At 41.1% G+C, this 27,615-nt stretch overlaps 3 protein-coding genes across 3 annotated transcripts; 1 reads left to right on the top strand and 2 right to left on the bottom strand.

Annotated features, from left to right (window-relative positions):
* Positions 1-4,112: 4,112 nt before the first annotated feature.
* Positions 4,113-15,449, bottom strand: OR10C1 (olfactory receptor family 10 subfamily C member 1). The gene is given in 2 exon segments (XM_074348298.1): positions 4,113-14,079; positions 14,081-15,449. Coding segments are annotated over 2 exon segments (999 nt in total). The 5' UTR covers positions 14,699-15,449; the 3' UTR covers positions 4,113-13,698.
* Positions 15,450-15,769: 320 nt separating this feature from the next.
* Positions 15,770-21,175, bottom strand: LOC105061644 (olfactory receptor 6F1-like). Its single transcript, XM_010945750.2, has 3 exons — positions 20,731-21,175; positions 20,427-20,620; positions 15,770-16,078 (listed from the first exon to the last, which is right to left on the bottom strand). The coding sequence occupies exons 1-3, from the start codon at positions 21,173-21,175 to the stop codon at positions 15,770-15,772; spliced, it is 948 nt and encodes a 315-aa protein (XP_010944052.2).
* A 3,620-nt stretch (positions 21,176-24,795) lies between these two features.
* On the top strand, positions 24,796-25,924 carry OR11A1 (olfactory receptor family 11 subfamily A member 1). Its single transcript, XM_010974104.2, has one exon. The coding sequence runs from the start codon at positions 24,840-24,842 to the stop codon at positions 25,776-25,778; it is 939 nt and encodes a 312-aa protein (XP_010972406.2). The 5' UTR covers positions 24,796-24,839; the 3' UTR covers positions 25,779-25,924.
* The last annotated feature ends 1,691 nt before the right edge of the window (positions 25,925-27,615 follow it).

Raw genomic sequence — 27,615 nt, 5'->3', positions numbered from 1 at the left:
ACTCCTTTGCACACATACTATCAATGTTCCTGTTGAAATCCAATCCAGATCCAGTCCTTTCCCTACATTTGTTCAGCTGATTGTGGCTGGAGAAACAGCCATAGTCTGCTGAGAAGTTCCACTTTACACTCATGAGCACTAATTTGAGTTTTTATCTTTTCCAGTTTTATTGAGATACATAATAGACATTATACACAATAACATTGTGTAGGTTTAAGGTGTACAATGTTGTGATTTGATACACCTATATACTGTGAAGTGATTACCACGCTCAGGGCAGTTAGCACATTCTTCATCTCACATAATTATTATTTTGTTGCTACTCTCATAGCAACTTTTAAGTAATCAGGACAATATTGTTAACTATAATCACCACACAGCACATTAGGTCCCCAGAACTTACCATTTTGAAACTGAAGATTTGTGCCTTCAGAACATCATCTCTCCCCTTCTCTTACCCCTCAGCCCCTGACAACCAATGTTCTTCTCTTTGTATGAGTTTAATGTTTTTAGATTCCACTTATCAATAATGCTGTACAGTATTTGTCTTTTTCTGTTTGACTTATTTTACTTACATGATGTCCTTAAGTACATTCACGTTGTAACAAATGGCAAGATTTCCTTCTTTTTTATGGTTGAATAATATTCCTTTATACATATACATATAAACAATATATATAAATATTCACCTATTTAACTATATAAAACGCACACACACATATATGTACCAATTTACATTTCCACTAATAGTACACCAGGGTTCTTTTTTCTCCACATCCCAGGCAACACTTGGTATCTTACTTGTCACGTAATCTAACAAGTGTAGGGTGATATCTCATGGTGTTTTGATTTGCATTTCCCTGTTGATTAGTGATGTCAAGCACTTTTCATGCTCCTGGTAGCTATTTGTATGTCTTTGGAAATATGTCTACTCAGATCCTTTGTCCATTTTTTAATCAGTATTTTTTTCCCTAAAAAATGTCTATTTAAGTCCTTTGATAATTTTTAATTGGATTTTTTTTTGCTATTGAGTTGTATATGTTCTTTTTGTATTTTGAATATTAATTCCTTATCAGATATATGGTTTGCAAGTATTTTCTCCTACTGTGGACTGCTTGTCTTGCTGTGCAGATGTTTAGTTTGATACAGTCGCACACGCTGAGTTTTTATTTGTTGCTTATGCTTTATGTGACATATCTAGTATCATTGCCAAGACAGATGTCAAGGACCCTTTTCTCTTTGTTTTATTCTAGAAGTAGTATGGTTTCAGGTCTTACATTTAAATCTTTAAACCATTTCTGTTAGTTTTTGGAAGTGGTATGAGAGAGAGTCCATTTTCTGCATGTGGATTTCCAGTTTTCCCAGCACCATTTATTAAGGGGACTATCATTTCCCTGTTGAGTACTCTTGGCTCCCTTGTCAAATATGAGTTGACCACAAATACATGTGTTTATTTCTGGGCTCTCAGTTCTGTTCCATTGGTCTTCTTGATTGGGATGGATGACCAGTATGTAATGTGTAGCTCTAAATGGAACGCAATAGCTTTGTGGAACTAACCTCTGGCTTTGGATCCTTCCTGCATAGATAGGATGTTGCACCTTAGGATTTCCTTGGACTCAGGGGCATATCTGTATAACCCTCAATATGGCCCCTGCAGATTCCCTCTTGTCAAAAACAAGATGGGCTAGGTCAGTCTTTCACTGGTATGATAATTTGGCAGCTATTTTCATTCCCTCACTGGGACTTGAAGATGTCATTATTTTACAGAAGCTTTACCTAAATTTATCCAACAAGACCTAAATGACAGCCACCAAGCTATAAATCTTTGATATTCTGAAATGCCTTTAATAAGAGAGGCAGTCTTACAAAATCCGATGGCTCTTAACATTGTTCTGGTCTCTCAGGGTGGTACCTGTGCTATAGTACAAACTGGATGCTGTGTTTTCACACCAGATGAATCATCTACTGTCACCCACTTGGTAAGTCATATGAAAAAGCAAACAAATGTTATGAATGATCCAATACCCAGTCTTGGAGATCAAAAGGTTAGTTTGGCTCAGGTGATAGCTGGCTAAAATCTTTGCTTATGACATTACTGTTGATTCTTGCAATATTAATTACTGTCTGTGTATTCCACGAGTTGTTAATGCTTTATATCTCTTGATGCTGTATTATGATGCCCTCCACAGGAATGATGATAGCTTGATGTCTGGAGATGACTGATCACTCCTATAACAGTTTTCCTAATGAAGATCCATGAAATTCTTCTGTTTTGGACACCACCTAAGATGCCCTTCCTTCTTGCTCAAATGTGCCCGTAAGCTTTATGAAGCAGACCACTCACACAACCACCCCTTTCTGTCCTCCATGGGACATGACTTTCTGAGAATGAGCCTTCCCAGAGTCAAGGAAGTCAGTGCTGATGCAAAAATAATAAAATAGTTGATCATAAAGATATTTATGGACCCTGACACTAAATAACCCATGACAGTCTATCCCTTAAGGACAAAAGTTTCTTTTTAGTGTCAGAGTCAATCATAATTCTTGCAAAACAATTTTAACCACCTTGTGGCTTTTGCCCTGACTCTTTCTCTTTCCTAGAACACTCTTTTGGTTTTACCAGAATCCGTGTCTCTCAAACTGCAATTTCTAAGACTCCCAAAGAAAGCTTTTTGTTTTTTGCAGCCTAGTTGTTGATGCTAGTTCAACACCTTGTTACCCATCCCCCTGGCAGGTGACGTTGTCAGTCCTAGCCGTGGAGAGAGGAAACATGCTCAGGAAATGCTCACACATACCAGCTGGGTGTGGTGGGCAGTGGTGATGACAGTTCTGGTGGATGAAGACTGATAACTTTGCATATCCCTGTAGGGTGTTGGATGGGGTGACGAGAAAGGAGACAGGGAAGGGAGGCTCACAAGGGAGAGATGGAGTGGGTCTGAGTTTGGATGAGCTTGAGGGAGAATGAGGAGGATAGAAAAGCAATGCTGAGTGGAGGAGGAAGGCAAATCCAGATCATGGAGAATGTTTAGTATAAAGTACACTGTGGGGCCTTGATAATTACTTGCAGATTTGCAAGACAGATGGGGACTGGCCAGAAGAAAGGAGAGTGAATAGAAGAGTGGGTGGTATTTATCTCTGAAGCCCAAAGTCTGCCCTTAGATCCTATTTCCTGTTTTTCTCGGCTCTCAGAGGACCATTCTGGGATTCTTCTTAGCAGCAAGCCAGGCCAGCTCCTCCTCCTCTTTCCCCTTACATCTCTGGAGGACCCCGGGGCCCTGTTTCTCAGCAGCGTGGCTCACTGACTTGCCGTACATCTGAGGTCATGTGAGTGAATAGTAAATTTATAGATTATCCTCCTTTATAGCACATTTATAAGCATGAATCTTTTTGTGTGTGTGTTTGTGCCTCATGCTAAGGCAGAGAAGGTCATGCCTTTGATGACTTCTTATTTTTAAACAGCCGAAAACTGTTACACAGACCGCACCCCCCAGGCCATCAGTGCCCACTAGCCTACTGAGAGGACTCTGGGTATCTCATCCTTTCTCACAGAGATCATCTGTATATGCATGTCTCTGGGTGTATATATGTGTTTATAATTGCATAGTTCTAGTATGTGTGTGTTTGTGTCTCATTTTTGTTTAGGAGTCCCATAGCCCATGGACAGATTTAGAAGAACTCAAAACCAAATAATACATATTCATGTAGTAAATGGAGCCCCTTCCCAGTCTTCAGGCTAATGGAAGGGAAGAGTTACAAAGAGAGCCCAATGATGGAGAAGACGAAACAGTAAAAAATTAAAAAGTAGCTTCTGTTTGGTTTGGGGGTTTGTGTGGTTAACTACTAGTTTTAAAGCAAACTCACCACATTAGCCTAAAGTTTGTTTTTTTCCAGCTTATCTGAACATATCTTCTCTCAACATGTTTCAACTTCTTGCAACAGCATCTGCCTAAGTGTTTTTAACTCCAGTGTTTTTCTCTAGGCCCTATTTCAGCATTCACATCTTACTTTGACATACTTGTTCTTTACTTACTGAAAGGAGATTTACAGTGGATTTATAATTTTTAAGCAAAATACTAGGAAGAACCATAAGTCAAGATGGTTAACTTGAGAGATGGCATAGTTTGAGCCTCAAATCTTCTAAGATTTTACTTCAAAAGTCGAAGAGCTTGTCTTCTCTGTCAAATCCATTTCTCTTTTGTTGAATTTCTTGTGCACAGCACATTTCCTGAAGAAACTTGACCTTGATTCTCCCCTGAGCGAATTTCTGTGGGGCAGCTGCCAAAGGGGCTAGTCTGGGCAACAGGCAGCAGGAAGGAGTGGCAAGTGCTGTTTGCATTTCCTCAGTTGATAAGGTGCACTTTTATCAATGCTGCTCCCCTGGGGAGGGGGTGTGGGGTGACTGTAATAACCTGGGGCAGGCACCAAGTACCACATGTCTCTGTCTCCCTGTAGCATCGGGCACATTGCCCTGCCTTACCCCTGGTGCTTGAGAGTTATCCATTATGTGATCTATTGACCTCTGCCCCTCTGTGCCAGGACTCCGTCCTCTACTCCCGAGTGACTCATGCTCATCCCTCATAATTCAACTTCATATTCTGAATCTCTGGTTCCAGCCTTCTACTCATGGCCAGCCCTAAAGTCTGAACTAGGTGTTCCTTCTTTGAGCTTCCATGAGACCTTCTGCTTCTACCTATCACAGCCTAATCAGTGTCTCTATATATTTATTTTATTTTTTATATTTGTTTTTGGTTGAGGTGTAGTTGACACATAACATTGTATCTGTTTTAGGTGTACAACATAATGATTTGATATATGTATATATTGCAGGATGGTCACCATATCAATTTAGTTAACATCCAACACCACACATTTTTCTCTTCTGCTGAGAACTTGATTTACTCTCTTAACAACTTTCAAATGTACAATGTAGTATCACTAACTCTTTAGTTTTCTGAACATAGTTATAACAGCTGCTTTGAAGTCTTTGTTACATCTAACATCTGGGGTTCCTAAGAGATAGTTTATATCAAGTGTTGTTTTATTGCATATTGGTCACACTTTCCTGTTTCTTTGCATGTCTCATGATTTTTTGTTGATTACTGGATATTTTAGATGATGTAGCAAAGACGGATTCTGCTCCCAAGGGTAGTTGTTGCTGTTTATTTGGTTAATGACTTGCTTGAACTGATTCTTTGGGCTCTCTTTTCCTGCATTGTTAGCCATGTGTTTTAACATTTTTGTTTTCATTTTTAAGGCTTGTTTCTTAGACGTCTCCCCTGTATCAATCTAGTTTGTTGGTTAGTCAATGATTGGTTAAAGGTTGTGCTTAAACACTTTGGGACGTTGAGTCTTCCAACCTTAATTGATGGCTCTGTGTGGTTTGGAGAATGCATTCAAAGCTCAGGCCAGTTTGTAAATTTGTCTTGGCTTTTACTTTCTGGGTTTGCAAGTCCTCATGTTCAGTCCCAGATGAGTGTCTTCCTCATGGTGTAGCCTTGTGCGCATACAAAGCCTTCAGATCATGAAGGATATGTAGGATTTTATCAAAGCCCACTTTGGGTGTGTTACGTTAGTAACGTACCCAACATCCTTCATTTGGTATCATTGTGACACATTTTCTTGCTTTCCTGTCTTCTGCTACATCACCATAACTTAAACTGCTTTATAAAACTCAGGCTGAAATTTAATGTGCTGCACGCACACCAGTGACTGGCCCTTCCCGTGCCCACAGGCGCCCTGCAGATTCAGCCGCAGCTCACGGCTGCCGGTGCGCTGGCACACGCACTCGGGCAAGAGGTCCTACCAGTGCCGGGACTGTACCAAGTTTATCAGCCACAGTGCCAATCTCATTCTGCACAGGCGGGTCCACTCCTGGGAGAAGGCCTGCAAGTCGCGGGGTTGCTCGCAGAGCCTCAGCGGGAGCTCGCACCCTATCATCCAGCAGAGGGCGCACAGGGGCACGGCTGTGACCGGGACAAGGGCTTCAGCAGATGCTCTGACCTCCTCACCCACGGCAGGGGCCACAGGGGCGAGAAGCCCTAAGGCTGCGGCGTGTGGGGCAAGAGCTTCAGTCAGAAGATCAACCTGACCATGCACCAGAAGCTGCGGGGTGGACAGCCAGCAGGCGGTGGCACTTGGCGGCCTGTCCAGACCTGGGACTGAAGCCTGAGGCTCTTAGCTGGGGCTGAGCAGAGGCGACCCGCTTTCAGGAGCCTGGTCCTGGGCTTCACCACTCCCGGACTTCAGCCTTTCTCAGTGGGAGTCGTCAAGGGAGGATTTGGGACCACACTAGGGTGGGGGTGCAGTGGGGAGCTTAGCTGATGCTCAGTAGCCGGCCTCTGCAGGGATCTTGTCGCTCTCAGGCAAATCCCTGGGGTTGCCGGGTTTCTAATCAGGCTTCTGTTCTTCCTGCCTCTTCAGAGTCTCCCCCAGGCTTCCCCCAAGAAGTGTGGGAAATCCGAGAGAGTGTCAGACAGCTAATCTCTAGGTCCCTGGGTCCCCAGGGAATGATCTGGGAGCAGGACATATGAAGCGAGAGAATGGCAGGTGGTGGGGGATCCAGTAAAACCTCTCTGTAGAGTTTCCTCATCTAACTTCCCTTATCTTATTTTCTAAGGTTTTCACTCCCACTCCTTAGTGACTCATTGGAGCCCATCTGGTCTACTTCCTGGGAGACATTAAAGAGGGAGGAGGAGGTAGCCCCCTTCTGAAGTGGTCCCTTCTTAGGTTTCCACCCCCAAATGACCTTCTGAGCCCTGCAGCTCAAGTGTCCTCATTTGCATCAGCCCATCAACTTCTCTCTTCTCCTTCCACCCAAATCCTCAGTGTTCGATTGAGATGCCAGGAAGTTCTGAGTGTTACGGAAACGACAGGCCAGTCAAGAAACAAGCACCACTCGGAGGGTTGGAGTACTCAGATGTATTACGCCGGTGGGCTCAGAGGGGCTTCTGCTCCAAAGCTCTGAGCACCTTCAAGATGTGCACATGAGGTTTTATAGGGTAAAGTACAAGCTTGGGGTATTTGGCCAATAGGCATGGAACAGCTTTAGCAGCATTATCATCACAAAAGTGGAGGCGGGGAGGCAGCAAACCAACATTCCAAAGCCAGATATGTATCTTTGAAAATCCAGCTGGCTAGCAAAAAACATAAACAGCAAACCAACACTAATTAACTTAGATTTATAAGTTAGTCCAGCAGAACTCAGATCAGTATTCCAATATTTAGACTTGTTAGCCCAGCCCAGCCTCTCCTTCACATTCCTAGACCTGTGAGTTATCTTGTTAGACCAACCCAGCTTTTCCTTCACATGAGCTTCAGTGGGTTGGGGGATGGGATTTTCTTTAGAACTGTACTTGGCCTTTGCTCAGTGGTGTGATTTCCTGCTCAGGTTTTACATAGGGCAGGATGTGGTGGGAGTTTGGGTAGTTAGAAAATTAAAAAACAAACAACAAACTGAAAAATCATGCTCTACACTAGAATTTGACACAACATTGTAAAATGATTATAAATCAATAAAACAAAAACAAAAACAAAAACAACACATTTTGTCTTTCACAGAACTCAAAACTCAAAAGTTGGGGTAGAAGTTCAACATAAAGGTGATGGGGGTGGAGGGTGTTAGTGGCCCAACTTCCTCTTAGCACTTCGTATTTCCTGGTTGAAGTGGTGTCAGAAGTGATGTGTTACTGATGCAGGAAAACAGATGTGGGGCGTGAGGAGGGCTGTGTCCCAGGCTTCGGTTAAGCCCCTGGAACATGCCCCACCAAGTGTGGGTCCTTGGCTTCATGCAGGAAAGAATTCAAGAGCGAGCCACAGCTGAGTAAAGGTAGATTTATTCAGAGAGATACATTGAAAAGTAAGAGAAAGGCCACAAGGTGTGGGGGTTGGGTGCTCAGACTAAAAGTACGTACACATTCCACAGAGTGCGGGCTGTCTCTGAAGAGGGAGAAAGAGAGGCGGCCGTGAGGCATCGTGTTGCTGGTTTTTATGGGCTTAGTGGCTTCATATGCTAATAAGTGGAAGGACCAGTCTAAGTAGCCTGGGGGAGGGGCTGGGATTCCCAGGAAGTTGGCCATTTCCCACTCTTTGACCTTTTGTGGCTAGCTTTGGGACTGCCCTGGTACCTGTGGGTGTGTTATTCACCATGTTAATATATTACAGTGGGCATATAATGAAGCTCAAAGTCTGCTAGAAGTTAAATCTCTCAGCATCCTGAGCCTCAAAGCCTATTGGGGGTTGAATCTTCCACCATTTTGATATTAATTGCTGCGGCATGCCTTGAATGGCTGTGCCCTGCACCCTTCCCTCCTGTCTCATTATGGTGTTATGGAAACGACAGGCCAGCCAAGAAACAAGCACCACTCAGAGGGTTGGAGTACTCAGGTTTATTACACCTGCGGGCTCAGAGGGACTATCGCTCTGGGGCTCTGAGCACCTCTAAGACGTGTGCGTGAGGTTTTATAAGGTAGATTACAAGCTTGGGGTATATTGGCCAATAGGGTACAAATAGCTCAGCAGTATCACAAAGGCAGAAGCAGGGAATCAGTAAACCGGAACTTATCTAGTAAGAACAGATCAGTTACTGACACTTATTAAACTTAGATTTACAAGTTATTCCAGCCTGGCTTTTCCTTCTCAGTGGGTGGAAATACCATTCTTTGCTCAGTCCCCCGCCTGGAAAATCAGTCTTTCTGGAGGCGAATGTTATTGTGGAGCCAACTGGCACTCTCTGGAGTCATGAAACCCCCTCCCTGGGCTCTCCGTGTGCCTGGGGCCTATTGACACTTTAACCCCTACTCCCCACTGCAGGAGCCTTCGCATACCTGCATTTCTTCAAGGTAAAAATCATCTCCTCCTAACAAAACCCATCGCCCCAGGAGATAGCCCGTCTCACAATACACTAGGCAGACAGGCCTCATACTGCCCTTATCAAAGTCTGAAAACCTATTGTTCAGAGAAGTCCCTGACAGATCTGACAACCAATCAGGTACCTGTGCATGAATTTATCATGCAGCCCTTACTCCTTTGTGCACAACCCCCTCCCCCCAATAAAGGACCCTGCATGCCCATCCCCCACGCTCACAAAGGCACCTCTCATCCGTGTGGCCCACTGTTACCTGTAGCAGCATCCCTATTAAACTCTTCTCGAGCTCTGGTAATTCTTTACCAACCCGCGTGTCACTGTCACCGTGTGTGTGCCCACAACAGTTATTACCAAAATCCACTCGAAGCACCTCGTGGAGGTTGGGGATTCCCGTGTGTTTTCTTGTGCACCAGCTCTTCCCTTCAATGTGCCACCTTCTCACTGGAAGAAGGAAGTTATTTTTAAACTTGTGGTTGGTGGGAAGCCAGCATTTCTCTTTCTAGGTGAATTATTTGGAACAGCCCCACTTTCCTGTGCTGTCTTTGGGAACTGGTTTAAAGATACTGTTTACAAATACTTTCATTTTGGCTTTTTAATTCTCCTAAACTTTTCAGGAGCCTACCATGTTCCGAACAGAGCCCTTTCCCTTTAGCGACCTTGATATGGTGCTGGTCACAGTTAAAATGTCAGGATGTCAGGATTGGTGTGTCAGGATGCAAGTTGGGGAACTGCATCGTCTCCAGTATTCTGGAGGACAAGCCTTGGTCCTGAAGTATTGTAGCCACTATCCCTTGAGCTAAAGTCTAGGGGAGTAGTTTGAAACTTTAAGCTGGTTTTTTAAAAATCACAGAATTTCTGATTAAGTAGGTCTGGGAATTTACATTACTGAATTCATGTGTGATGCTGTTGCTGCTGGTTGGAGGACAGCATTTTGAGAACCACTTTTCTTATGAAACGATAAACCAATAGTTTTGAGTTCCTGTGGTGGCTCCACCACTCCAGATTCCCACCGTATTCCACATAATAGGCGATCAGGGTGTTCCAGTCTGTGCAAACTGTGTTGGAAAGAGAGGAGGGTAGTCTGTTCCACGTCCCTGACCACAAGGGGGCACTCTATAAAATTGTCTGTTGCCTCATTAGGTCATCAGGAAAAGCTGAGAAGTGCTGGGAAATGAGAGCCCAGATGAGGTATAGGTTACCCAAGAGAAGCTGCATTGTTGACTGGGGCCCTACAGAGACATGGACAAAGTCGACTTTAGCCACCTTTCCACCATTCAAGACCCTTTTTGCTTTGGCCTCTCCACCTGTCTGGGTTCCAAATCCTGTGGCATCTTGCTCCTAGAACTCTCCTTTAAGCTGTAAATGATAAATGGTGCAGGTGATGTACCTTTTCAGAAATTCCTGATTTGAAACATTATCCATGATCAAAAGGGAAGGCCTTTTATGAATGTTTAAGGGTGCAGTTTCAGGCACCTTGTCAGGCAGTTGTATTAATTTTTCATCTTGTGCCTAGTTTGCAAACCCACCATGATATTGGGACTGCTTTCAAATAACTCCATAGATGGTTAAGAGCCTTTCCCTTCTTTGGGAGATCTCACCCAGACACGGAGCTGATGGCCCTGTGTGAGACACTGCATCTTAGACGCTATTTTCTAGATGAGATGCTGGTTGCTTAGATACAACTCTCAGATAGGGTGAGCATCTATCAGAAAGAGAAGTGGGGCAGAAAGCACACTGGATTTTGGAAGCAGGTGTCATTTGGTTTCTTGGTTCCTCAACCCTGGGCGAAGTTGGACAATGGCCACTCAAAGATTGCTCCAACAACTGGCTCCTCCCTGTGTTTTTTCCTTCTCTCATGAGCACACACATGTCTGCTCTCTGCTGGAAATCTCTATGTGAATAAAATAAACAGAAACCTGTCTGCTTGACTTCTTTTAGATCTCGGGTCGTAGTTCTGAATTTAGAAACTTGCTAGCTATTTTGACCAGTATTTGCCATGGCAACAAAGTGAACATTCTTATGTTTGGTCAGGATTAGCTTAGTTCAAGATCCTTTGGTAGCAATGGTGAGGAGGGAACATTCATCATGATGCTTTTGGTTCTTTATGGGAGAATCAGCCACAAGCAGCAGAAAGTCCTTGGGGAAATAGGCATGGAATAGTGGAGCTCAAGCCTGACCTAATGCTCATTTGGTTCAGCTCTACTGTTTATTGGAGATGAAATTGGAAACCAGAGTGATGATGAAAGGAGTTTGTGCCAGGTAATATAAGTCTTTAGTAGCAGAGGGGAGATGTTAACTCAGGGCTTCAGTCTTAATCCAGGCTTTTCCTTTCAACTTCCACCCCCTGTTGTTTTTGGATGCTTATAACTCTAGCCTTGTTCTAGGTTCTAAGAAGTTTTACACAGTATGCAGAAAATAAAGATGAAGTAGATTGGACAAAGAAAACGGTAGAATAAGAAAAATACAGTGCTATACAGAAGAAACTTGTGTATCTATTTTATATATAGTAGTTAGTATCTGCAAATCTTGCTACTATGTATAAAATAGATATAGAATAAGTTTCTTCTGTATAGCACAGGGAAATATATTCAATATCTTGTAGTAACCTATAATGAAAAAGAATATGAAAAGGAATATATGCATGTATCTGTATGACTGAACATGCTGTACACTAGAAATTGACACAACATTGTCAACTGACTATATTGCAATAAAAAAGAGGTAAAAACAAAGAAAAAAGAAAAAGAAAAAAGAAAAGTTATGGTGAAGTCACATACCAGATGAGTATTTCAAAAGTACACTGTGAGAGCATGTACATTTCCTGGAAATGAGTTACATATTTGACTAGTTTACTAGTTGTTGTACAAACAGGGCAAAGTGATTACCTAGTTTCTTAAAAAGTTAAATATACATTTTTCATAGGATACACCTGTCCACACCCAAATATTAACCCAAGAGAAATGAAACATTAAAAGGCTTGCACACAAATGTTTATAGCAGCTTATCTTGTAATAATAAAACTGGAAACAGCCCACATTTCCGTTGTTTATCTGGATTATTTTGTATGAGTAATTAAGCTTGGTTATTTGCAAGTCTGTAAATCCTCACAAAACTCCAAAGAAATAGATTCTATTATGATGCCAAATTTATGGGTAAATAAGTTAAGGCTCAGAGAGATTATATAATTCTCCTGTGCTCACACAGCTAGCTAATCAGCTGGAAGAATTAGAACTTTGAATTAAAGTCTGACATTATAATCTAATCTCTTAACCTCTGTGTCATACTGATTCCCATATAAACTTACATTAAAAAAAATTATTGAAGTATAGTTGATTTACAATGTTGTGTTAGTTTCTGGCTTACAGCAGAACTATGGTTTATTACAGGGTATTGAATATATTTCCCTGTGCTATACAGCAGGACCTTGCTGTTCACCTATTTTATATACAGTATAAACTTACATTTATTGAAACTTAATCACTTCTCCTCACTTTTTAAGGTTTTTCTTTTCACCTAGTGATAGATTTAATTAAGTATAATTAAGTGTGCTATTATATAAATAAATAAATGCCTTACCTAGGATGTATATCAAATAACTTTAAGAATCATTACTCTGAAATGCAAATCAAAACTACAATGAGGTTATCACCTCACAGTCAGAATGGCCATCATTCAAAAATCCACAAATGACAAATGCTGGAGAGGTTGTGGAGAAAAGGGAACCCTCCTTGACTGCTGGTGGGAATGCAGTTTGGTGCAGCCACTGTGGAAAACAGTATGGAGATTCCTCAAAAGACTAGGAATAGACTTACCGTATGACCCAGGAATCCCACTTCTGGGCATATATCCAGAAGGAACCCTACTTCAGGATGACACCTGCACCCCAATGTTCATAGCACCACTATTTATAACAGCCAAGACATGGAAACAGCCTAAATGTTCATCGACAGATAACTGGATAAAGAAGATGTGGTATATTTATACAGTGAAATACCACTCAGCCATAAAAATGACAACATAACGCCATTTGCTGCAACATGGATGCTCCTGGAGAATGTCATTCTAAGTGAAGTAAGCCAGAAAGAGAAAGAAAAATACCATATGAGATCGCTCATATGTGGAATCTAAAAAACAAAAAACAAAAAACAAACAAACAAAAAAGCCACACAAACAAAGCATAAATACAAAACAGAAATAGACTCACAGACATAGAATACAAACTTGTGGTTGCCAAGGGGGAGGGGGGGTGGGAAGAGATAGACTGGGATTTCAAAATTGTAGAATAGATAAGATAATTGTAGAATAGAATAGATAAACAAGATTATACTGTATAGCACAGGGAAATATCTACAAGCTCTTATGGTAGCTCATAGAGAAAAAAATGTGACAATGAATATATACATGTTCATGTATAACTGAAAAATTGTGCTCTACACTGGAATTTGACACAACATTGTAAAATGATTATACATCAATAAAAAAAGTGTTAAAAAAAAAAAAGAATCATTACTCTGGCTGGAAATTTTATTATCTTGCTAGTCTGTTGGTTACATTTTGTAACTTTTCTTGAGTTGCAAACTTGTTCTGCTTGTTAAGTTGATACTCCATCCTGAATTTTTCTTGTTTCTTACAATAGAAGGCGGAACAGTGTGTGTGTGTGTGTGTGTGTGTGCGCGTGTGTGTTGACAGAGTCTGAGGACGGGTTTGACTCCAGTGGTTCTTCGAAGGTAACTTGGTCTTTTTGACAGGCTGCGCTCTCCCCAGGTGAGACCAGGCCTCCTCTCCCTTTGATCTGTGATTTACAGCTGGCTAGTAGTAGGAGTCATCATCCTTTGTCAAATCTTCGCTGGGCCCATCTTCTGGATGGTTCTCCTTAGGGCAGCCTTGACATCAGTGTTCCATAGGCTATAGATGATGGGATTGAGGATGGGGGTGACAACGGCATAGAAGAGGGAGACCAGAGGGTCAGTGGCGGGATCGTAGCCGGCCTTGGGGCGAATTTAGGTAAAGACGGCAGTGCCGTAGAAGACGGAGACCACCACCAGGTGTGAGGAGCAGGTGGAGAAGGCCTTGCGGCGGCCAGCAGCAGAAGGGATCCGGGAGACAGTAGCCAGGATGCGCCCGTAGGAGCCCAGGATGAGACCGAAGGGGCAGAGGATGAGGAGCGCGGCGGCCAGGATAACCTGCAGTTCATTGAGGGAGGTGTCTCCGCATGCATACCAGCTGCAGCACGGGCTGGATCTCACATAAGAAGTGCGGGATGGTGTTGGGGCCACAGCAGGGCAAGGAGAAGATGAAGGAAGTGTGGCCCGGGCCCACCATAGCTCCGCAGGCCCACGCTGAGCCGGCCAGCCCCAGGCACTTCCGACGGCTCAGCAGCAGAGGGTAACGGAGGGGTGCGCATATGGCTGCATAGCGGTCATAGGCCATGGCAGCCAGGAGGCAACACTCTGTGGCACCGACAAAGAGAAAGAAGAACATCTGGAGAGCACAGCCAGAGCGAGGGATGTGGCGCTGACCGGTGCGGAGCTGGTGAAGCAACAGGGGCAGGGTGACAGACGTGTAGCTAATCTCCAGGGCCGAGGGGGTCCGCAGGAAGAAGTACACGGGGGACTGGAGGGCAGCGGCCGCTGAGACCAGCGCCACGACGAGCAGGTTGCCAGCCACGGTGAGCACGGAGGCCGCGAGAAAGAAGGAGAAGAGCACGCCCTGGGGCTGAGCCCGGCGGGAGGAGCCCGCGAGAGTGAACTCAGGCACCGTGGAGGCGTTTGCACTCATCCCGCCCACAGCCCTTCTGCCCGGTGGAGAAAAGAAACGGCAAGGGACAGTTACCATTACGGGATAGAGAAGTGGGCAAAGATGACCTCTTTCTGCATCTGTTGAAAGCACCGGAACTTCCTTTCTTTCAGAATCTCATGGCCTTTGAGCTCAGCCTTGAGCTCATCAGTCTCGGAGCCCTGGGTGAACACAGCTCCGAGCCCACTTCCCTCACCTGATTCCGCCTCCCACCTCTCACAGGAACACATTGAATCCTGCTGTCAGTTTCTGCAAGGGTGAGGATTGGATCATTCTAGCCCCATTTCACTCTTTTCTCCCTTTCCCATCCTTCCCACAGGGCTGGGGACAGAATTTTCCCTCTCAGCAGAAGTTCTCCTACTCAAGTCAGATGTGTTCTGCATTCAGGGCATGACAAACCCCACTCCAAGCCGAGGGACTTTTCTGTCGCATCCCTTTCCCTCTTGAGTCCTCTTCCTTCTTTTTCTTTCCTTCTCTCACACGTTTCCTCTTTTCCTCTCAACTTGTCTCCTCTCTGAAACAATTTTTAACTCTTTTCCCTCCCTTTCCAGCTCTTTCTGCAGTCACCAGATCCACTCAGCTTCTCTCCTTTTTTTCTATCATTTTGCCACTAGATACATTTCATGGTTTTCAGAGGAGGGAAAAAATTGGGAAGATTACCTCTTGCAAGCTCTATAGGCAGTGAAACAGTTCAGTTATCCAAAGGAGTGAGGATCTCTCTAGTTCTAAAAGATCCTCAGAAGGAGATGACAAGATGATTCTTGTTCACTTATTTCTGCATTTTAGTCTCTCAAACTTCATCCCCTTTTACCAAAACACATGCAGACCCACAAATCACATATATAAACTTCACAAGTCCACACACTAACATACTGCATTCTAGATACAAGCTTAAAAAAATAGCCTAATATCTTCAGATTCTAGATTCATCTAAGGTCACAAATAAATTATGTGTTGTATACACATAAGAATACCATTACAAATAACAATGAATGAGAAAATACATTTAACGTAAAAATACAAGCACACCCACATATATAATAGCTGCATACATCTAAATTCTTTGCAAAAATATAACCATATTCAGGAATGCTTATTGAAAATACAAGCTCACACACGGCTATCCCTTTGTAGTTTGAAAGTCCTTGGTTCTTCCCGCCTCAGTGGCTCTTTGGCATTTCCCAGGAGATACTGTCTGAATGATGTCTTTCTGTTTAGAGAAATAACCAGCGAAAAAGGCAGATGATATTTGATGTCTTGCATATTTTCTCCTTTTTCTACATAGTGGATCCCTCGTGAGGAAGGTACTCTTCGATTTGGTGTCTCTTTAAGGTCTCCGAGGACCTGAGTCTCCAAGCATATTTGACTTTCCAAAGGGAAGAGCTCTTCATATAACCAATTAATCTGTTGTTTTGAAGTCTGATTTTAAATTACAAAAAGTATAGGGTGACCTGTCAAAAACATGCCAGAGAAAATGTCCATGTTTATTTTTTTCTTAATAATATCGTAATAATATCTCTGGTTCAATCATTTATTTCTTCTCCTTTCTCATTACTGTAGATGTCCTAGTACATTTATGAAAGGTAATGCAATTTTTTTTCTGTCTCATTGCTATTGATATAATTTAATAATCAATTTATTTGATAACCATTCATAGAGTTCCTTATATATTTCAGTCATTCTACAGATCAGTAAGTTATAAAAGAGAAATAAATATATTATTTGACCTTAATGAGCTAATAAATGTTATTTTCTTGGAAAACTGTAATTTTCCATGTTTTGAACTTTTCATTTTTTATATGAGAAATTTCTTTGCACTATCATCACTTGGATTTAGTGTTTGCTTTGTTTTTTTAATGTTCTTACACATTTTCATAGATATGAAAAAGCCTGTGTATCAGATAAGATGTTTTCAAGACACGTAGCAATCATTACAACAAGAGCGTGGAATATCTTCCCCTTTATTTGTGTCTTCTTCAGCTTCATTCATCAAAGTCACAGTTTTCAGTGTACAGGTCTTTCACCTCCCTAGTTAAATTTTTTCCTACGTATTTTATTCTTTTTGATGCAATTGTAAATGGGACTGGGTTCTTAATTTCGCTTTCTGATAGTTCATTATTACTGCATAGAAACACAACAGGTTTTTGTATATTGATTTTGTATCCTGCAACTTTACAGAATTCCTTTATTAGTTCTAAAAGATTTTTGGTGGAGACTTTAGGGTTTTCGATATATAGTGTCAAGTCATCTGCAAATAGTGACAGTTTTACTTCTTCCTTTCCGATTTGGATGTCTTTTACTTCTTTTTCTTGCCTAATTGCTCTTGCTAGGACTTTGAATCCTATGTGGAATAAAAATGTCAAGAATGATCATCCATGTCTTGTTACTGATCTTAGAGGAAACGCTTTCAGCTTTTCCCAGTTGAGTGTGATATTAGTTGTGGGCTTGTTGTAAAAGGACTTTATTATGTTGAGATACGTTTCATCTATGGTCACTTTGTTGAGACCTTTTATCATAAATGGGTCTTGGATTTTGTCAAATGCTTTTCCTGCACTTACTGTGATCATTATAGGATTTGTATCCTTCATTTTGTTAATGTGGTATATCACATTGACTGATTTCTGGATGTTGAACGATGCTTGCATTGCTGGAATAAATCCCACTGGATCATAGTATATGATCGTTTTAATTAATTGCTGAGTTCACTTTGCTAATATTTTCTTGGAGACTTTAGCATCTCTGTTTATCAGGGATATTGGCTTGTAATTTTCTTTTCTTGTGGTTTCTTTGGTTTTGGTTAGAGTAATGCTGGCCTCATAAAATGAAGTTGGAAGTATTTTCTCCTCTTTTATTTTTTTACAGTTTGAGAAAGATTAGTATCAATTCTTTAAAAGTTTGGTAGAATTCACCTGTGAAGCTACCTGTCCTGGACTTATTTGTTGGGAGTTTTTATGACTGATTCAATCTCCTTGCTAGTAATAGACCTGTTCAGATTTTCTATTTCTTTATGATTCAGTTTTGATATGTTGTATGTTTTGAGGAATTTATCCTTTCTTTCTAGGTTGTCCAATTTCTTGGTATACTATTGTTCATAATAGTATCTTATGATCCTTTGTATTTCTGTGGTATCAGTTATAACATTTCTCCTTTCGCTTCCAATTTTATTTATTTGCTTTCTCTCTCTCTCTCTCTTTTTTTTTTAATGATTCTAGCTAAGGTTTGTCAATTTTGCTTATCTTAAAAACCCCAGCTTTTAGTTTCATCCATCTTTCCTATGATCTTTTAGTGTCTATTTCATTTATTCCTCCTAAGATCTTTGTTATGTCCTTTCTTCTACTAACCTTGGCTTCATTTGTTCTTCTTTTTTCTAGTTCCTCAAGGTGTAAAGTTAGATTGTTTACTTGGGATCTTTCTTGTTTCTTGATGGAGGCATTTATTGCTATTAACTTCCTTCTTAAAAAACTGCTTTTACTGCATTCCATAAGTTTTGGTAAGCTGTATTTTCATTTTTATTTATCTCAAAGTATTTTTTTTTTTAATTTCCCTTTTAATTTCTTCTTTGACCCACTGGTTGTTGAGCAGCGTGTTGTTTAATTTTCACATATTTGTGAATTTTTCAGTTTTCTTCTTGTAATTCATTTCTAATTTGAGAGTCTAGAAATAAACATTCACATCAATGGTCAACTGAGTTTTGACAAGGGTGCCAAGATCTTTAAATGGGCTAAATAATAATCTTTAATAAATGGTTCTGGGAAAACTGAATAATCACATGCAAAAGAATGAAGTTAGATCCTTACCTTAAATCATATACAGAAGTTAGTTGGTTAGTTAAAAATGAGTTAAATTGGATCAAAGACCTAAACATAAGAGCTAAAACTAAAAAAAACTCACGGAAGAAAACAGGAATGAATCTGAAGGCCCTTAGATTTGGGAATTGAAAGCGCACCTCAGATCTGTTTATCCTGAAAATGTATTTTGGCTTCTGTGTTTTTTATGTGAAAAGAATCCACCCAAAAAAGCTGGGGCACTTACAAATGAGGACTTGCCAAATCATAAAAACATTTTCTTAGCGTACAAGGTAAAGTTGCTTTCAAATTCCCAAACCAAAGAAGCCTGAGTTGGAGGATTTTTGAAGGAGGGGCCATGGAAAAGGGTAGTTTGCAGAAGGGAACTGAGAAAAATTGGAAGCTATTTCTTTGTTAAAGATAAAACTTGTTCTGGAATTGTTGATATTTCTTTAAATATTTCAAAGTAGATCAACAAGGAACAGCAGCCTTCTCGGTTCTCTGTCGTGCACAGCTGGGTGAAACTGCAGATATCTCTCAGTGTACCAGCTCTCTCTCTCTCTCTCTCTCTCTCTCTTTTTGTTTGCTGTTTGCTTTGCTCAAGCTGATGCTATCAGAGAATTTCTACTTTACGAGTTTTCTTTGTAAACTATTAAAACTATTGTTATTTTGGAAATGCTACAAGATTTTTTTTTAAAACTAAACTTTGTAGAGAAAATCTTCACACTCTGCTCAGATGGAGCTTCTGTGATGTTTAATGATACATCTGGTTTTGATACTTTAGTGATGAAGAAAGCTCCCAAATTCCTATCATTCGTGATGCTTTACATAGGCATGCTCTGGCAATAGATGTTTCCAACAATACGGAAAATCAACAGTCAAAATAGACATCAGAAGCAATCAGGAGCAGGGCTCTTTTCATTGAATTTAAAAAGATTTCGTCATGAAATGAGGTCATATTACAAGGAGCTTGTCTACCATGTAGAATGTCTGGCTTTCAGAAGTCTGATTTTTAAAAATAAGTTTTTTATTTTTAAATAAAATCTATGTTTGGCTTATCTGGCAGATATTTTAAATCACAGGAATAAAAAAAAAGTCTTTTAGTTGAAGATCCTGCAGTCACCATCATGGATACTACTGAAAATCATTTTCTTGATTAAAATAGAGGATAGATTCATACTTTTATGCCATGCAATTCTTTAATATTTGACTTCTTTGTAATGAACATGCTTTGCCTTTATGATAGGAAAAAATTACATTGTGAAAAAATAAGTATGTTGGCAGAAGTCAAGTCTGATCTTTGTAATTATGGTTGATGGAGGCTAATGTAATCAAATAAACCAACACTTGTTTATTGCTTTATGTGTTATTAGGTCAATTGAACATCAGAACTTCCCTCCGAGGAAAGTAAAAAAGATTCGATGTTCTTTGGTATTATCTCTGCAGAAGTCTTATTGGCTTACTTAGCTGATGGTAACAAGTGGGGAGCTGGTTTCCAACCCAGATGCGCGGACCGCAAAGCCTGTGCCATTTCTCTGCACTTATATTGACGTGAGATTATCTGCTTTCTGGAGAAGCTGAGCAATTGAAGGAACAGACAGCTAATAGACACAGTGGGCAGCAGGAGGAGAAACTCTTTCACTTAAAATGTGCCACAGATAACTCACAAAAAGCAACTATACAAACTTAATGATTAAAAAAGGTACATTGCACAGGTGAAAGTCAATGGTTAGGGGTTATATTCTGTTGAGTATTCCACCAGCTTTGCTTTCTCTGACTTCTGTGGCACACTCACTTTGCCTGCCTGTTTGGGAGGCACTTTTTAGATCTGGGACACCAACACCTTCACAGCTTCCTTGACATCTTTGTTACGGAGTGTATAGATGAGAGGACTGAGAAGTGGGGTGATGACTGAGTAGAAGATAGCCACAATCTTGTGGACATTTGACTCATACTTTACTGTGGGGGACATACATGAATACCAGAGTACTGAAGTTGATGGTGACCACAGAAAGATGGGCTGCACATGTATAAAAGGCCTTGCGTTGAGCAGCGGCCGAGGCCATGGCTGGAATTGTGGTCAGGACTGGGGCATAGGAAGCCATGGTAAAGACCAGGGCCTCTAGGATAGTGACAGTGCTAAAAGCATAGCCCACTGTTTGGATGGCATACGTGTCTGTGCAAGAAAGGCAGAAAGTCTGATTGGCATCAGTTGATCTGGTTGGGGGTGCAGAAGGAGATTTGTGTAAGAAGGAATGAGGGGAACATGGGCCAGAGGAATCCCACAAGCCAGCAGACCCAGCCAGAGAACCCCAAGTCTGAGGGCTGAGCAGCAGTGGGTAGAGGAATGGTTGGCAGATGGCAGTGCCACATCAAAGGCCATGGTGGTGAGAATGAAGAGCTCTGCGGTGGCCAAAGAGAAGAAGTAGTACTGGCTGATGTGGCTGAGACCTGAGATGACCCCTTGGGAATTTAGAGAATTGGCCGGCATTTTGGGCACAGTCACCGTGGTGTACCAGAGCTCTACTAAGGAGAGATTGCAGATAAAGAGGTACATGGGAGTGTGGAGGCGCCCATCCACAGCCGCAGTGTGCACAATGAGTGCACTGCCCACCAGAGATGAGAGGTGGATCAGGAGGAAGAGGGAGAAAAAGAGCAGCTGAACCCTTGGAGAGTTGGAAAATCTCACGAAGACAAAATCAGTGACCAGTGTGCGGCTGGCTCTCTCCATTCAGCTGGGTGGCTCACCTGGGCAAGGAGAAGACATATGATCTTGAGATGTCCTCAGTTATGTGGTCTCCTCTCCAGCTTTATTCTATCATCTGGTCTTTTACATCAACCACAGAAATTACTGTGAGAAGTAAAATTAAACAGCATATGTGAAATGATGGGAGAGTATAAAATACCCAAGACATGGTATGTCCCCCAGTTCAGACCTTGACAATGAGACCCTTCATAAATTTGTGTTTTATGGGGAGTAAGGTAGAGCCATGACTGAATTCAGGTTTGTCAAAGTCCGTGCTCCTGGTGCCTGGGTGTGGAGAATTTTTCGAGGTGTTATTTTTCCTTTAAGGTGCGGTTTGCTAAAGGAGCTTATATCTAATTGAACAATGGACAATGTTTTACCAAATACAGAAATAAATCCTGTGATTAATGAGAAAATTGATCCAAATGCAAATGGGTAAAACAAAGAATAAGAAATAAAAAAAAATGGAAGAGGCTATTCCTTCCCATTAAAGCAGGCCCAACGTTGGCAAGGCTTTGATAATCTATAAAATTCTCGTAGTAAGGGCTGTCTCAATTGAAATAGTTTTCTGGGATGGTAAGGGAGTCCAAAAGCTGGAGGGTAGGGAGTGAGGGTTGGGAGCAGTCTTCTGGGAGGACCACTAGTGGTGGGCGTGGTTTAGGGATGCTACAGAGAACTTAGGAGAATTTTGTGATGAGTTCTGGGGAAGAGACTGGAAATTGGGGGATTAGATGCTTGGTGGAGAGTATTAGCCTTCATGGGGATGGAAACGTGGGTTCCCATATGACTCTTGGTTTCTGCCCTATTTTTGGTCAAGCCAACTGTTCAGGAACCTCGTCTGGAAAAAGGTATCTCAGGGGGCTGATATTTCTTTTTCATTTAAGGCTGCTTTCCAGTCAATCAGTAATTGGTTCTCAGGGGCCTCTCTCCTCTTGGCAATCGTCATCCCTCCTTTGTGATAAAGGGAAGGACCTACAAGGAAAAGCCAGAAGAGTCTGGGAGCCAGAAAAGGCGATGGAGAGTGGAGGAGAGAATTGCTCTGGGGAGTGGAGGGTGACGCATGCGACATTCCTAATCAAAGTCCTACATTATTTCAGACTGAGCTCAAGGAGGGAGGAGTTGAATGTGGGAAGCCTCAGCATTCTGAAGACTTCATCTCTTAAGGTTTTCTTTTTTCCCTTTAGTATTGCTATTGCAGGTGAGTTTCCTATTTTTGTATAATGGTTCACAGCTTAGTTCACAGATCCTTGAAAAGAAGCTAAAGAATTGTTCTTTATGGAGTTTTCTCCTCTGATCAGTAACACGTTTCATCTAAGCCAGAGAGGCAAAAAGTCTCTTTTTCAAAGACATTTAAGGAAATGCTGCCGTCTTCCTCCAGAATCGTATGCTGCAGTGTCTCCCACTGAATCGGTAAGAAGCAGAATTTGAGTCCTTCTGGCTGCATCCCAGCTTATTTCTTGTATCTCATCTCTCCTGGAGATGAAGAGCAGCAGATATTCACGAGAACAGTTTCAGTTGGAGTATATTATGGAGTAGGACATCCTCATACATTTTTTATTTTCATGGTGGGAATTTATCCTCCTACTTTTTTTGTGGGATAACAAAACTTGTGGGATACACTTAAACTCAAGTTGTTTTCTTTACAATTTTCTTTAGTATATATTTCTGCCTTATTTTAGAGTAAATGCCAAAGAGCCTTGAAGAGAGCAGATTAAAAATTCAAACTAAACCAGAATTTATTTACTATTGTTTCCTGTTTATAAAAAGAACCAGCTTAGCAGACATTGCAAAATATATGAGAATAAGTTTGTCCTCATTTTTCAAAGCAAAATTAAAATTGGTTAGTTTGGTCTATATTTCTTCAAATATTTTTTTCTTGGAATGTACTTCGAATTTCTTTTCCAGAAATGATGATAACTTGGAGGGATCCACGCTATAACTTTCACCTTTATAGGGTTGAGTCTGTGATTGGTTGTTTTTCAGAAAATGGACACATATTTCGCACTGTTTTCATTTTCCTACCAGATAGTACAGTAAATTTTGTCTTGATTTCAAACTCGTCCTGCATTCCTTGGAGTCTTCCAATTCGAAATTCAGCTTCTTCCCCTAGTCCGTGGTCTTCTCTGCTTGCAAGGGAATGATGGCCTCTTACCCACTTAACCCTGCTGTTGCAATGTCTTCCCCATTTCTCTACAATACTCATGTCCTACTACCTCCTTTTTACCTTCCTCTTTCTCCCCACTTCCCCAGTCCTTTCAAAAATAGAGGGGAATGTGGTAGTCTGAAAAGCCAGGATTATGGTATAACTTGAAAATAGTTTTCATATCAGTGAACATTTAAAACACTCCCAAGAGTGGAAATAGATACAGCTCAGCGGTAGATTGTGTGCTTAGCATGGATGAGGCCCTGGGTTCAGTACCTCCATTTAAAGGAACAAAACAAAACAAAACACTCCCAAACAGATGGCAACCATATTTTCACAAATTCTGCTAGCAGATTTTTTTATTTTACTACACACACACACAGACACACAGGAAAATCTGCATTTTTCTGTACCTTTCCCCTCTGCTTCCAATCATTTAATGTATCCTCATTGTTTTTAATATAAAACACACAGGTCCCTTCAGATAGCATATGAGATCTTCCTTGCAGGTACACAGATCCATTTTATAGCTCTTCAAGAACTCAATTACACATCTTTGCTTTCACTTATGTCTCTCCTGCCTGGAATGCTATGCTTATATGCCTGTCCTTTGCCTGGCCAACTCTTATCTGTCCTCCAAAACAGCCTACAACTATCTTCTTCAGGGAGCCTTCTCTGACCTCTATTCTCACACCCTCCTCCTCTCCCAGTCTGTGTTTGATCTCTCTGCTCCCACAGCATCTACACTTTTCTCAATGTTATGATTTATCACATTTGCACTACAAAATCTTGAATGATTTGATGAAACTAGTATTTAAAATTATTTTGAGATGGGAGAGGGCAATCAATCTGGAGACTAGAAGGCTACACAGAGAGCAAGTGTGCTAAGATAGTTGCAAAGAGGTTGTGAGATTAATGGTGTGACAGTGAAGAGGGAATATATAGGCATTTTCCAAGCAACAATTGATAAGATTTCACGGATTGGGGTATGAGGAATGAGAGATAGTACTAAGATAAAGATGACTATAATATAGCAAGCTTGGGTATCAGGTGGAGTTTTCAAACCACTCTCATTAGAGCTGGTTGTGATCAGGCCAATTTTGAGTTGATAGAACATGTCTTACAGGCATTGGGAGGGTATTACACTGTTCATGAGAAAGGCTCTATGGCTGGTTGTACAGACTAGGATGGTGAAATTTATTGTATCATAAAAGTGTTACATTGAACTATTAAGTTAAAGGGCTCTGAAGACTGAAATGATGAGTTTGAATAAATTCTCTTGGGGCTTCAAGAATATGCACAATTAAGGAATGCAGGGAAGAACAGGAGTTGGAAAAGGTGTAAGCAACTATAAAGGGGGACAGATGAGGACTTGTGTAGATGATTCTTGTTTTGGAGACTCACTTTTATCTTTTTCATCGTAGCTCTACTTACCTCAGGCTTGGTGCAGAAGATACAAAGATGCACTAAAATTTCTCCCTTAATCACTGCCAAGCAGAAACTTGGATGATCCTCATGGAAATTGTCTCCATTGGCAACCAGACTATTACTGAGTTTGTCCTTCTTGGTTTCTATGACGTAGCTGAACTGAGTCTCCCTTTCTTTATTGTGTTCACGCTCACCTACGCCTCCATCATTGCAGGGAACATGCTCATCATTGTGGCAGTGGTTAGCTCTGAGAGGCTCCACACACCCATGTATTTCTTCCTGGCTAATCTGTCCTTCCTGGAGATCCTCTATACTTCCACAGTGGTGCCAAAAATGTTGGAGGGCTTCCTGCAGGAGGCAGCCATCTCGGTGGCTGGCTGCTTGCTCCAGTTCTTTATCTTTGGTTCTCTAGCCACTGCTGAATGCTTCCTGCTGGCTGTCATGGCATATGATCGCTACCTGGCAATCTGCTACCCACTCCGCTACCCACTCCTGATGGGGCCCAAATGGTGCTTGGGGCTGGTGGTCATAGCCTGGCTCTCGGGCTTCATGGTAGATGGACTGGTTGTGGCCCTAATGGCTCAATTGAGATTCTGTGGCCTCAACCACATTGACCACTTTTACTGTGACTTTATGCCTTTGATGAGCCTGGCCTGCTCAGATCCCAGTGCAGCCCAGATGACAACATTCATTCTCTCTGTGGTCTGCCTCACTGTTCCCTTTGGACTGACCCTGACATCTTATGCCCGCATCGTGCTGGCTGTTCTGAGAGTTCCTGCTGGGGCCAGCAGACGAAAGGCTTTCTCCACGTGCTCCTCCCACCTAGCTGTAGTGTCCACATTCTATGGAACTCTCATGGTGTTGTACATTGCACCCTCGGCTGTCCACTCCCAGCTCCTCTCCAAGGTCTTTGCCCTGCTCTACACTGTGGTCACCCCTCTCTTCAATCCTGTGATTTACACCCTGAGGAATAAGGAGGTTCATCAGGCACTACGGAGGCTTCTCTGCATTAAATAATCTGAAACACTTGATTGAGAAAGGATGGTGGTAAAAAATTTGTTTGGACTCTGGATATCTCTGTTGGGGTGTCTTCCAGGCTTGGCTGGGGAGGAATAACTTTGTTGTGTTCTGACATTTCTCTGTGAAAAGTTTTATAGTTATCATAGTCATACTAAAAATGAATATGTGAAAGAAGGCAAGGCTATACAATGGAGAAAAATGAATATGGGGCTGGACCTAGAGGTTATCATAGTATGTGAAGTAAGTCAGAGAAAGATAAATATCATATGATATCACTTATATGTGGAATCTAAAACAGTGACATAAACAAATTTATTTACAAAACAAAACAGACTCACAGACATAGAAAACAAAGTTATGGTTACCAAAGGAGAAAGAGGGGAGTGGTAAATCAGAGTTTGGGATTAGCAGATTCAAACTACTATATAGAAAACAGATAAACAACAAGATCCTGCTGTGTAGCACAGGGAACTATATTCAATAGCTTGTAATAACCTATAATGAAAGGGAACATGAAAAAAAGTATATATATGTGCATAACTGAATCACTATGCTGTACACCAGAAGCTAACAAAACATTGTAAATCAAGTATATCTCAATTTAAAAAGAGGAAATAATGAGTACGGTAGAGCAACAATTCTTAAGTGCTAACTTAAAATTTTTTACTTTTATCTTTTATTATTTCTTTATTTAAATAGGCTATGAATATTTAATATAAAAATAGACATGCAAAATGGCAACATAAATCAAACTTAGAAATATTAGTTACATATATATATATACACAACAAGTTGGATCATGGAAGTTTGTAATCTGGTTTTCCATTGACTACTATGTCTTGAACATCTTCTTATAGATAGAGCACATTAAATAGTATAAAATATGTCAGGAAAAATACAGCATGAATGAATGAGATAAACTTATAGAGCAGCATCTTTAGGATTTGATATAAAAGAAGATTTTAATATCAACTAAAGTTTTAAAAATTATTACAGGGATAAAAGAAGAAATGGAAACCTAAAGAAAGATAAAGATATTATTTTAAAAACAACAAGCAGGTTTGGAAAAGAACCATGAAAATCTTCTAGAAATAAAACACAGAATCTTTGAAATTAAAAACTTATTGATAGGGTCAAATTGCTGATTGAACAAAGCTAAAGAGAACAATTGTAAAGTGAAAGGAAGATCTGAGATAAAAATTGAAATGCAGACCTAGACAATAAGTAGATTAATTATATGAACAATAAGTTAAAGAATATGGAAAACAGAAAATTTCCCACCACATCAGATAAAAAGGAAGTCACGCAGAATATAACAGGGAGAATGGGTTACATTTGAAGAGGTAACTGTGGAGAAAGCACAGTACAATGTTTAAGAAAAAGACTGTAGCCACAGTGCTTGGACTTGTAATCCATCATTGCCAATCACTGTCTCAAAACTTTGGGCAAACGTAACGTACATGTGCCTTTATTAACGCATGTATAAAATAAAGATAAAGATTATGATGATGATTAAATGAGTTAATATGTGTGAAGTACTTAGCCTAATGTCTGACACCTAGAATGATTATGTACATTTTTGCTAGGTAGAAAGAAAAACATAACTCTTCAGATTGGAGTGTCACAATGAGTCTCAAAACAGTGTGGTAGCCAGTCTTGAAACATGGATGGTCAGTGAAACATGCCTCCCAGAATTGATACCCTTTGGTGTTCTTTTCTTCTTTGATTCGTGCTGGTACAGTGACTTGTTCTGGGACTTTTGAGGGTAGATCATAAGATACCTTGCAACATCTTTCTGGATGTCTTGAAACATTTACTCTTTGGGTGCTCCCAG

This window comes from Camelus bactrianus, chromosome 20, assembly GCF_048773025.1.
Source record: "Camelus bactrianus isolate YW-2024 breed Bactrian camel chromosome 20, ASM4877302v1, whole genome shotgun sequence".
Lineage (NCBI taxonomy): Eukaryota > Metazoa > Chordata > Mammalia > Artiodactyla > Camelidae > Camelus > Camelus bactrianus.
The sequence above is the reverse complement of the archived record's forward strand: the minus strand, read 5'-3'. Positions and strand labels throughout refer to the sequence as shown.

What these genes read in the sequence shown, in the direction of transcription:
- LOC105061644 (XM_010945750.2), bottom strand. Translation starts at nt 21,175, where the DNA reads ATGGAGAGAGCCAGCCGCACACTGGTCACTGATTTTGTCTTCGTGAGA. An exon ending in CTGGCTGGGTCTGCTGGCTT is followed by an intron (nt 20,621 to 20,730) that starts GTGGGATTCCTC and finishes TTTCTTGCACAG; the next exon opens with ACACGTATGCCATCCAAACA. An exon ending in CCATCAACTTCAGTACTCTG is followed by an intron (nt 16,079 to 20,426) that starts GTATTCATGTAT and finishes ATTTAAAATCAG; the next exon opens with ACTTCAAAACAACAGATTAA.
- OR11A1 (XM_010974104.2), top strand. Translation starts at nt 24,840, where the DNA reads ATGATCCTCATGGAAATTGTCTCCATTGGCAACCAGACTATTACTGAG.